The sequence below is a fragment of the Streptopelia decaocto genome, assembly GCF_964273445.1.
Source record: "Streptopelia decaocto genome assembly, chromosome: 11".
NCBI classification, from domain to species: domain Eukaryota; kingdom Metazoa; phylum Chordata; class Aves; order Columbiformes; family Columbidae; genus Streptopelia; species Streptopelia decaocto.
The window spans coordinates 684824-697478 of record NC_138666.1 but is presented as its reverse complement, the minus strand read 5'-3'; the positions used below and the strand labels follow the sequence as shown (position 1 = coordinate 697478).

The window sequence follows — 12655 nt, the reverse complement described above, 5'->3', positions numbered from 1 at the left end:
AGTAAGGTCTCATATTGATAGCAAGTATTTTTTTAGAATTATCATCTTGACGAAAAAAATACATGCTTATGCCTACAAACTTTAACCAGTATCTTCTAGCCACTTCAAGCTATTAATGATCTACTCCTGTTACTTTTGAATCTATTAACAACTTGCTTTACATTCTAGTTATTCTCACTATCTAAATAAACATGTATTTACACCAATAAATCTTATTTATTTGATAATTTCTTGCCTATCTCTAGCAACTTATCAATGGTAACTTTCTATTTTCTGCTTTTTAAATGTTCTTTTTTACTAGATTTGAAGCATATAAAAATTTCTTTCTATCCCCAGTCTCACCCAAGCATTTTAAAAGGCAGAGACACAAACTCTATAAAGGCAATGCCAGAATTAACTGCCTTGACTTCCAGTGTTGCAAAACAAAAATGGCATTACACAATATTTTGTCTCAACAGTTATGTTGTCATTTTGCTTTTTTAACTACAGGCTGAAGTAACAGGAATAGCACGATGTGGTCTACAATACACAGTAGCTATGAAGTGCCACCTCGATGACTTACCACAGCATTTTCAGCTGTTGTCATCTGGATGCATTTATACAAAGGGCCAGTGAGAATTCATCTGTCTCAAGCCAACAGCTGGAAAAAGATATGCAAGACATGAGTAAGAAATTGTGGAATGCAAGTCCTCAGCATTGAGGAACACAGTCCTCAAGTCCAGACAACCTGAAAGAAGAACAGGCACAACTGTGCCATGAAAATAAGAGAGTCACAAATCATTCACCACCAGCTATAATCCCAGACAACCAACCATATTTTACGCCTGTTTCCTTTCACCAGCTGATCTGCAGCTCCCAGCCCAACTGTGCAGCCCAAGCAAGGTTTTAAGATGCTTTCAGGCCTTATATGCAGTATAAGAGGAAAGAACAAGTCTGTGAAAACTGCTTGACTAACTTAAAATCAAAGAGCTAGAGAGGAGTACTTTCCAAAATGTTCACGCCAGATTTTCTACATAAAGAACAACCACCATTCACTAGTATTTGAGTACAGACAGAGAAAGGTGGTGCAGAAGATCCACTCCGATGCTATGCGAAACACAGCAGGAGTACTGAAGAACAAAAGAACTCATATGATATGTATTTGCTGATAAGCTTGCTTTAGTATTACAAATCCAGAAACGTCCTGAATACCTTGTATTTGATATCCTGATAAACTGGGACACAGAAGATTGAAGGCAGCACAACACTGCAACAATTAGGTAATGATTTATTATTTACTCAGAGCTACAGAAACGTAACCCCAGCTCTACTAACTGAAAGAATATGATTCCTGTTGTTACAATTAACCTACCAAAATCAGCAGATTTGGTCCCAATTCCACGGCCTCTGTTAAATGCTCCTTCAGCATGAAAAGATCACATTGCCATTTTAATTGACTTCAAAAAACTCCACCCAAAGCATACCACACAATGAAATCTTGCTAAAATAGTGCCAAATTGCTAGGAAATCTTTTACCATATATGAGAAAACGAGTGGAGAACACCAAGTGAGGCAGTTCAAGTAGGCAGAACATACTCTTCTTTGAGTACCCAGAGCAGGAAAACACAAAATTCAAAGCCTGAGCAATTCAGAAATGTCTGATAACAAATATAATTAATTAAAACATACAATTATTAATGCAAGTTTTAAGCTATAATTTCTCAGCTGCAACTTCTAAGCTCACATGGCAAGAAGGGAGGTGGTAGAGGGACTGGTTCTCTCGGTTTTCCTCACATTCCCGACTCTTGCTGCAGTGCAAGAACCAAGGGGCCGTCTGCTGATGGCCCGTGTGACAGAGCACAAATACATCAGTTCTGTTGGGTGCTGATTACCAGCCTGCCAAGCCACATGTCACTTATCTGTTGCATTATGAATAGCACTCATGATCAGGAAAAGTGTGCGCAATTTGTGGAATTACTTTTTATTGAGAAACTGTCAAGGCTGTTATTTAGAGCTATAAATTCTGATTGCTTCTCAACTGTTATTTCTGTTCTCATCTCAAGAACAATGACTAACACACAAGGGTTGTAAAATGCAATAAATAAGAGTCAGATTTATTTCTTTTTTTAAACGATGTTTTAAAAAGACAAACCACAGATGGCAAAGACCAGTCTCCCCGGCCTAATCTTAGTTTTTGTTTTGGTGTTTGCTTTGTGTGTGTGTTGTTTTGGTTTTGTTTTTTTAATCAAATCTTCAATTAATGTTTCAGATGAGGTAATATCTCCTCTGTTCCCCTCCAGGCTCCTTGTCACATAGGTGGCAGCCTGCTTTCTTTGGTACCACTCATCTTAGAATGCCCAACTTGACCGGCATCAGCCATCCTGCCTCCTCGGTTAAACCCTCAGGGTGAGGGCTGCTGCTGTAGTGAGGGAAGATCACTGGGAAAAAGAGTGTAGGAAAATATCAGGATGATAGCTCTAACGTTTTTTCCCCAGTATCCTTTAGCACACTGCTAAACACCTTTCCTAAATGGAAGAACCTTTAAAGCACAATACAAGAGGCTGCCCTGAGACAGGCTCTAGACTACTTGTTGAAATATTACATGAAATAGCTCTTGTTATTGGATACAAACATACCCATAACAACTGTATGAGTGATGACAAGCCAGGAAGAGGGAAATAGGCACAAACACAGGAATATTTGAAAAAAAAAAAATGAAACAACAAACTAGCTTATCAGCAAGAAATACCCAACCTACACTTCACTAATTTCTTGGAAATCTCTAAATCTAAGATGAAAGTTGGAAAAACCAGTAAATTTCTTCTTTGCCTGACACGAAGATAAGCGTAAAAGGAAAGACGATATTGTTCTCTCCAATTAGTAGCTGAATGAGCTCAGATGCTCATTATGACTTTATAGACAGAGTGTCAAGAATATCATGTAAAGATACTGTTTGTTTCCTAAATTTATAAGGAACCTTAACTGCTACTTAGCTATTAAAAGAGGCCTTCTAGTGTAGTTACATTCCCTGATACACTTAACTTAAAATATACTGACAGCAGGCAGCTGTTCTATCAAAAAAATGAAACTGGCCTTTGTAGATTCTTGTACCAGCACTGGTGTGGCCAGCAGGCCCAGGGCAGTGACCGTCCCTGTGCTGGGACCTGGGGAGGAAAAACCTCGAATCCTGGGGGCAGTTCTGGGCCCCGAATGCCAAGAAAGGCCTTGAGGTGCTGGAGCGAGTGCAGAGAAGGGAACGGGGCTGGTGAGGGGCTGGAGCACAAGTGTGATGGGAGAGGCTGAGGGACCTGGGGGGTTCAGCTGGAGAACAGGAGCTGAGGGGAGACCTTCTGATCTCTGAACTGCCTGAAAGGAGCCTGGAGCCAGGGGGGTCGGGCTCTGCTCCCCAGGAACAAGCGCCAGGAGCAGAGGAAACGGCCTCAAGTTGCACCAGGGGAGGGTGAGGTTGGATCTGGGAACAATTTCTTCCCCAAAGGGCTGTGGGGCATTGGAACAGGCTGCCCAGGGCAGTGCTGGAGTCACCATCCCTGGAGGGTTGGACAGACGGACATGAGGTTCTCAGGGACATGGGGCAGTGGTGGACTTGGAAGGGCTGGGTTAACAGTTGGACTCAATCTTATAGGTCTTTTCCAACCTAAATGATTTTATGATTCTGTATCTCCTTCTTTACACCATCATGCAGGCCACAACGATCATACAATGACAGAACAGTGAAGCATCAGACAGCAATAATAGCAGAAAAGACAAAGTAGTTACTTTGCCTAAAAGGAAGTAATCAATTCTGAAGCTCATTCAAATCTGTCTTTATAAATTTATAGTGTATGCATTTTATTATATACAAGGGTTTCAAAAATTTCCTAATATGGAGAGGGCATATCACTATTCAGAGAGATAAGTGTTAAATGATACGCTGCTCCAGTGCTGACACAATACATAAATATGCAGTATCCATCAATCCATAAATCTGAAAAGAGCTAATGCAAAAGCTGTGAATAAGAGCTTTAGGAATAGTCCTCTTCTCCAATGATTAATATTGTGCTATAATACACGAACATAAACATGTCTTTCTCTGCAAACGCACAACGCAATGCAGACTGTAATTCTACTTGCAGAATACAGAGTGATAAATTTTCACTGAAACAAACAGAATACTTACACAAAAGACTCACATGAATGTTAGCAAAAGTCATTTTTCTATAGGTCTGTGATCAAATGGATCTTTGGGAAGGGATGATCAAAGTAGCTGCTTCCAACAATATCAGGGTGCTTTACCTTCTCTTCTCAGCTACCACATAATTAATAATGATAGTTCATAATGAATATGAATATTCAGTTACGGAATACTGTACCTATTAGCCACAGAAAGAAAAATCTTTAACTTGTTGTGAAAAGTCCAGGTTGCTATTAACGTTAGTCATGCTCAAAACAACGGCTCATTCTCCTTTTTTTTTTCTTCTTTCTTCCTTTCTCTCCCCATCTCTGGTTCCCCTAAGTGCCTGAACCAGATCCTGGACTGTAACCAAAAAGTAAATAGAGAAGGGAAGAAAAATAAGTGATCCTAGTTTTGTCTTCTTTTGTTTCGGGGTAATGCTGTTTGTCCCTAGAGCTCAGGAATTGTGACTGTCTGGATTCATTGCTTAATATGAGGAGGTGACAGGTCCTGTGACCAAGGCAAGGGCAGGGATAGAATCACAAGGAAGCTGAGATAGACACTTTGACACAGCCTCCTGAACACTTAATCAGTGACATACCAGCCAGCTATCCCAGGTTCCAGCAGAAGCTGGGAACAAGCTGTTGGAGAGCAGTGTAGGGAAAGGGACCTGGGGGTCCTGGGGCCAGCAGGGTGACCATGAGCCAGCACTGGGCCCTTGTGGCCAGGAAGCCAATGGGACCTGGGGTGGGTTAGAAGGGGGTGGTCAGTAGGTCAGAGAGGTTCTCCTGCCCCTCTGCTCTGCCCTGGGGAGACCACACCTGGAATCTTGTGTCCAGCTGTGGCCCCTCAGTTCCAGCAGGACAGGGAACTGCTGCAGAGAGTCCAGCGCAGCCACCAAGATGCTGCAGGGAGTGGAGCATCTCCCGTGTGAGGAAAGGCTGAGGGAGCTGGGGCTCTGGAGCTGGACAAGAGGAGACTGAGGGGGGACTCATTCCTGGGGATCAAGATGGAAAGGGGGAGTGTCAGGAGGATGGAACCAGGCTCTGCTGGTGACAACCAGTGACAGGACAAGGGGCAATCAATGGGTGCAAACTGGAACACAGGAGGTTACACTTGAATATGAGAAGCAACTTGTTGGGGGTGAGGGTGGCAGAGCCTGGCCCAGGCTGCCCAGGGGGGTTGTGGAGTCTCCTTCTGTGCAGACATTCCAACCCGCCTGGACACCTTCCTGTGTAACCTCATCTGGGTGTTCCTGCTCCATGGGGGGATTGCACTGGATGAGCTTTCCAGGGCCCTTCCAACCCCTGACATCCTGGGATTCGGTGTAAGTGGACAACAAGGCATGCTGAAGATTGGCAGGACTGGCAGGCTCCCAGTCCAGTTGGCAGCCAGTCCCACACAGCTTCCCCGCAGGAGCTCGTTAATGCCTTCATTAACAACCCGGCTAACTCAGAGCATGCAGAGGGGGTTTTCAGCCAGATGACCAGATGAGGGGCAGGGCTGCTACTGGGAGGAACCCTGGGGAGGCTGGAAAAATGCAAGGACAAGAACCTTAAGGTTCAACAAAAGCAAATGTGATCTTTTCTCTGGAATGTAGTAACTCCCTGCAACAATAGAGCTGGGGACTGACTGGGAAGCAGCTCTGCAGGGAAGAAGCTGAGGGTCCTGGTGGATGCAGAGTTGAACACAAGTGATAACCACCCACTTGCAGCAAAGGAAGCCAACTCCACTCCAGGCCGTCATTGAGTGCAGCGAGCAGGTCCAGGGAAGGTTCTCCGGCACCCTCTCTTTGGCACGTATGAGACTGCATTGGAGCACCATGGCCAGTGTGGGGCTTTGCCGTACAGGACCTACTGGAGCGAGTTCAGTGGCCACCGTGATGGCCAAGGAGACAACTACCAGGTAGGAGGATGCAAAGAAGAGCGGGATGAACTCTTCTTGGAGGTGCACAAAAACAAACGGACCAGATGTGCAAAGCAACAGGCAAGTCGGAACAGTGGAAATGCTTTTTTTTTTTTTTTTTTGTTCCCCATTTCTCTTAATAAGAGTGGTCAAATACTGGAACAGTCACACAGAGAGGCTGTGAAGTCTCCAATCTTGAAGGTGTTCAAAATTGAGCAGAACAATTTTTCTGAGCAACTTGATCTGATTAGATCTGCTTTGGGCGAGTCTTTGGAACAGACGGGGACCCTGAAGGTGCCTTCCAACTTCAAATATGCTACAAATCTAAACTTTATAAATATTCTTATCTTGTAATTGATTCTGCACACGCTGGAACACTTCACAGAATCCCAGCCCAAAAGCACCACTCTGGCTGCTTTCCTTAAGCACCTTGTGATTGCAGACTAAGTTTTATCCACTTCTGAGAAACAATGGCCAATTTGAACCATCAGACTCTCCCAAGGACTCCCAAGTCTCTAATTTCCAACCAGGGTAATTCCCAAATGAAACCCAAGACCCTACCAACTGAAATGAATCCTACACCCTATAAACGAACTTGCATTTCTGACAACTCTATGACCACTCCTCTCTACAGCCTTCTAAATGGTCTGGTTATCCAGTTTCAAAGCCTACCAAAATTAATGTGAAATGACAGAAGTCCAATAACCCTCTGTATAAAGACACAGAGCCCAAATCTAAGGAAAGACCTGCTGTGAACTCTGAATACATAAACCACAATGGAGGAATGTTATAGAAACAGAGAGAGTGCAAATATAGCAGCAAGTAAGGGATTGTTGCTGGAGAAACAGAGCTGAGCACTGATGGCGTTGCTATAGCAACTGGGTGACATCAGAGGTTTCCTATTCAGTGCACTGGGTGATAATGAAGTGGCAAAACAGCAGCTTCTGCCTCTGCCCGCGCCCCGGAGGTGGGCAGAGCCCCCTGTTTGGCTGTTTCACACTTAAGACATGTCTAATTAGGATGTTTACAGGTTTCCTGACATCGCTGTGTTAGATCCTCTAATGTCTAGTCCTTGCGTGGAGTCCAAGGAGAGGCGCATTCACTCCCGAACAAAAGAACAGCCTTTTTCTGTCCCTTGGGAGCAAAGCTTTCTAAATGAGAACGAGAAGAGTCAAGGAAAAGATGGAAATATGTTCCGTTGTGCAGCGCTGTGCCTCTCGGGCATCGTCAGGCCACAGCCGATCAGCCAGCTGCACAATCAAATTTAGTACAGGATAAAATAAATCAGATTATAACTCCTAAGAGGGGAGTTACAATCATACTAATACTAATTTTTATAATAACACTAATTTTTATAATAATACTAATACTTATTTTTAAGCTTCTACATTTTCCAAGGATAACAGTGTCTCCCTGGATCACCTTGCAACACACTGCAGAATGCTTTGAAGACAGTTACTTTAAACTTCTTTTTTAATAAACTTGAAAATAATATGTTTGACGAATGAGAAATCTTCTGTATTATGTGTGAGGGAATAAATGGAAAAGAATGGGTGATAATATAAATAGATGAGGAACAAGAAAACTTAATAAAAACCTATAGATAAAATGTATAGAAAAACAACCAATATTTGCATTTCAAATAATAAACACATCCCCAACTAAGGGCTGATGTAAGTTTTATCTGTATTGAGGACTGAAGAAGTTGTGGTTTCATAGCTGTTGCAAAGAAACCCATAATGTGACTTGGCATTTGCTCTACAAGAGGGACAAACTGAATCTTTAATAAAGTCCCAAACCTTCAATCTACCTAAGCCTGGGATATCACTCCTATTTATTAAATACACAACAATAAGCAAGGCCTGGACTTAACACTTTGATAAGTTGAGAGCTTTGTTAAATGAACTGTTTAACTGAGTGGGTGCAACTCTTGTCTTCTGTGACGACTCTGCAGTACCAGTCTATGTGAGCTGGTTTTAAACTGGGTTGCTTGGACACGCATCACAAACCAGCCACAGGATCAATCGATTCAGTGCAAACTGCAAAATCTATCAAGAAGCTGAATAAATACTCAAATAGCCCAGGGTGAGCTTCTGGCTGCAATACTTACAGCAAGACAGAGAGATGGACAGACAGATAAGATGTAGGCACCCATGAGCTTGCTACATCACCCTGTGGTCACAGCAATGTCTCCATCATACATAAATAAGAGAGTCCAGGCATGAAAAATTCATATTTTCACCAGATGAAGAAAAGAGTCTCACACAAGCGAAACAAAGTTCTTGGTAAAGTTAGGAACAAGATAAAAGTTTCCTAACGCTGACACTACTCCGTTATTTAGACTGTGATAATACTCGGCATTATCGAAACTTCTGAAATGTTTAGTATGTTTGATTTATGTGAAGTTGTATAAATGTAACTGAATTTGCATAATTTCTTCGCATTTGCAACAGCCAAGAGGGGAGAAGGAATGGTACAGAAGGAAGAGTATCTGACAAGTTTCGACTTCTGATCTTTGATCTCATGGTTCCGCCTGGTGAGGAAGTAATTACGTGCAGCCAGAATTGAATTTCATTCTCAATCCAAAGGTGACAGCCCTGGTGGATGTGACACAACTATCTAATGAGAAGTCCATCTGCTAAGATATTGCCTTGTGGCAGACACACAAGGGCAAGACCCTCCTCACGTCTGACCACCCTGTGACAAAAGTATTTTGCCATTTCGAGTGTGTAATAAAGGCAGAACTATTATCTCCCACATAAAACCACAAACAAGGAGAACAGGGCTTTATAATATAAAAAGTCCAAAGCATCACAACCCAGGTAGTTTCAGTTCAGACAAACTCATCACAAAATCACTCCTCAACATGCTTGTGTATTTAAGAACAGAAAAAACCACAAGTGGTCTTTAAGGAACAAACAGTACCCCTATTTGTGCAGTTTCAATACTTCAAATACATTTTGGGAAGACAAAGAAATAGCTTAGCAGAGACAGCTATTACTCAATGCTAGGATTGGCCATTAACCAGTCATAACTGCAAACTGTTTATCAAGTGCCCATCTGCAAGCATCAACACATATATATAGCTGCAGTGGATGTATCGAGATACATTTCTTGAGCTGCACTCTTAGCATTTCAGTTCTGGGAAGGACGGGTTTGGATTGCTCTGTACTGCAGTTCCTAAGGGCAAGAGCAAGGAGACAGCCATTCGATATTTTGTGTCTGTCTTTATAGGATACTGGAAGCACTTAATCATGTCACAGCAATCATTTATAGGAAGGATTTTTCTTTTCCTTTTCAAGTGTTCTTTGCTGGTACCATGGAGTCATTTCACTGACACAGAGCTGGGTGATGCCAAAACGTACGAGCAAGGAACAACACAATTGCTGAAGTTTAAAGGCCATGCTACATCATTAGCCCTTACACTAACGAACTCTGCAATGCTTGGCCTTCCATGCAGTAGCAATTTCAGATTAAAAAAAAATTACAAACCAAACTATATAAATCGGTATTGCAAAACTTAATCAGGTTAATTTTTAGAAAATCAAATTTGCTTTTTTAACACCATTTCATAATGGGAAACTTTTCCCAGTATATCTGAGAAGTGCCCTGAGTAAGTTTGGATGTACACAAGGGCTGGGTTCAAATTTTCTAGATCAGTCCAGTCCTTTCAAGCAAGACTATCAGAACTGCAGCCACCTCCGGGATTGCAGTCCTTTCTTGCACTTACCTTGTTCACAAATTAATATCAGATGGACAACATGTCCAAACACACTTTCTTTGCACAAAACAACTGAACTGCAAAATGTTTTGTGTTGGGAAAGGAAATAAGGACTTGGATCCAATAGCGTTGTCTTCCCTCCTCATTGCAATTCTGTCACCACCTTTACACAAAATAGCCCAATTAGTAAAATAAAGTCACTGATTTCTATATGTAAGATACATATTATAGTACATACAACTATTTCCACAGGAAACTTTGCTGAAGATTATTTTCATGTATTTTGGACCAAGTAATTTACTGGCTTGTGCCAAGATGAGAAGGAGCAGGGGGGAAAGTTCTCCCCAGGACTGAGCAGCAGAGGAAAAGGGTACGATGAGAGGAAGGTCACACAGCATCACCCATCTAGAACAGCATTTCTCCTTGACATAATGTTTTCACACAGTTCTGAATATCCACTGGTACACAAGTTGTTCTGCAAAATACGTGGTAGTATCAAAAACAGAGTGCAATTTATGGTCTATTCTACATGCCCATGAAAGCATGTGGAGTCTTTCACTTATATCAACAGGCTTTTGGTCGAGGCCCTACAGAGTTTCTTTATTGTGTGAAACAGGTGACACATCGAGCAATTTAGGAAAGATGAAGCCTGGCATTCCCTGCCTGCAAACCATCTGTATCTAATTATCACAACACTAATTAGAATCATTATCAAGAAAGAGTGGAGCAACAAAACCTGACTCTTACAGTACACTTTGCTCCTTCGGAAATGGAAAGACAGGTGAGTTACAATGCAGTTCATATTAATTTGTTTCAGTTACCTCTGAGATCTGTCATCGGCTGCAGCAGTGATACTTGTCTCGTGCCATGGCATCTTGAATTTCTCTTTGAAATAATACACTAGACAGGCCACCTGAAAAAAAGACGTTTCAAAAAATAAAGTATCCAGTGAACGATATCTTCATTTCTGATGGTAATATGCATCAACATGAAAATGCTCATTTTCTGCAAGAAAAATAATCTCTGGAAGCTGATAAATGAGATGTATTTCATGCACACTGAGATGTACTTTGTGCACATTAAACACTGCCCTTTGTGACTGATGAAAAGCAGTCAAATCAAAAAAGCTGTTACATTACAGAGCAAGTCCAAGTATAGCATTTATTTTATAATTTCTTAAAATAGTTAAGATATATACAAACACATTCAAATACAATCTATAAAGAAACATAGATACTTTCTCAATAGACTCATACAGAAAAGCTCAATAATGTCCTGGGATACTCAATCATGTTTCTTTCTGCATAGGTATGAACAAGTACCTCACTGGTTATCTCTGAAAAATCATTGTATAGTATTGCTCTTGCACTTAACACACACATAGCGCAATATTTCATTTCTAATAAAAGCAAACCTTGTTTTCTGATGAGAAGCTCATTTCATTTTTATTAGCTTCTCTACAAGTAGCAAGTACTTAGGAGTTAATCCTTTTCCTACATTTTTCGAATAAGGGGTCTAGTGCTTCTAGGACTAAAAGAGTTGACCCAGCTGGAATCAAGATATTTCTAATAACCTGATTCATGCCAATTTATACAAAGATCTTGCTTGCAAATCAGAAAAATACAGAATATTTTGCATTTTCCTTACACCAGAATTAAACTGCCCTTTCCAAAGAGGGTGAAAGAAAATCAAATGCAGAAAGGAAATCCTCATTAAATGATCCCCATGTTTAACACTGCCCTACACTCACTCTTCACTTCCATCATGAGGAATCGGACTAGAACACGCTGCACAGTTCTGGAAAACATTCTGCCGTGAAAATGCACTATAGACAAGCCAAAGAGAGGTGTAGACTTATGAAAAAAAAGATACATATGTTGAATTAGCTAGAATTCAGTTATAAATGAAGTTTAAAGAAGTATAAAAATGAGACTATACAAACTGTGACTTCTGAAGTGATTTCTGTTGTTTTCAGAGGACTGTTATCAGTGTGATCACAGGCGAATGACAGGAAAAAAACTTGGTGCAGTTTGCTGGAATGGAATAAGTCAGGAGAGGGAAAAAAATAGCTTCACAAAACTTCCCATCCTCGAAGTCTACAAAAGTATAGGGGCTTTCTAGAGAGAACACTCAAAGCCTGATTTCTTAAGAAACCTCAGATCAACAGACAATACACAGTAACATTAGGCAACTATTCAGTAGCAGAGCAGCTTAGCATAACTTAGTTGGACCTTTAAAATTTCTAGTGTCAAATTTTTTTACTTCTGTATTTTTTTCCCAACTCATATAATGCGTATTTCCATTGTACTTTTGCAAAGGAATGAATTTCATTTTCCTGCCAACTTTTATTGCTGCAAACATTTGATATAAGATAAAGATGAAATGACAAAATTTTATCTTGTGGCTAAAGCCAAGCACGGGGACTTTACTCTCTGCTGGGTTAAGAACTGGCTGGAGGGCCGGGCCCAGAGTGCTGGTGCATGGGGCTGCATCCAGCTGGCGGCCAGTCACTAGTGGTGTCCCCAGGGGTCAGTGTTGGGTCCAGTCCTGTTTAACATCTTTATTGATGATTTAGGTGAGGGGATTGAGACCATCATCAGCAAATTTGCTGATGACACCAAGTTGGGAGGGAGTGTCGACCTGCTGGAAGGCAGGAGGGCTCTGCAGAGGGATCTGGACAGACTGGAAAAATGGGCCGATTCCAATGGGATGAAGTTCAACAAGGCCAAGTGCCGGGTGCTGCACTTTGGTCACAACACCCCCCTGCAGCGCTCCAGGCTGGGCACAGAGTGGCTGCAGAGCAGTTGGGCAGAAAGGGACCTGGGGGACTAATGGACAGGAAGCTCAACAGGAGCCACCAGTGTGCCCAGGTGGCCAAG

At 41.8% G+C, this 12655-nt stretch overlaps 1 protein-coding gene across 1 annotated transcript in view; it reads right to left on the bottom strand.

Moving 5' to 3' along the window:
* LOC309444759 (uncharacterized protein) overlaps positions 1 to 12655 on the bottom strand; it is a 77100-nt gene that overhangs the window by 44243 nt on the left and 20202 nt on the right. The window contains exon 2 of the mRNA XM_082062851.1: positions 10598 to 10689. Within this exon, the coding sequence (XP_081918977.1) occupies positions 10598 to 10650 (53 nt within the window). The 5' untranslated portion in view covers positions 10651 to 10689. The remainder of the gene's footprint in view (positions 1 to 10597; positions 10690 to 12655) is intronic.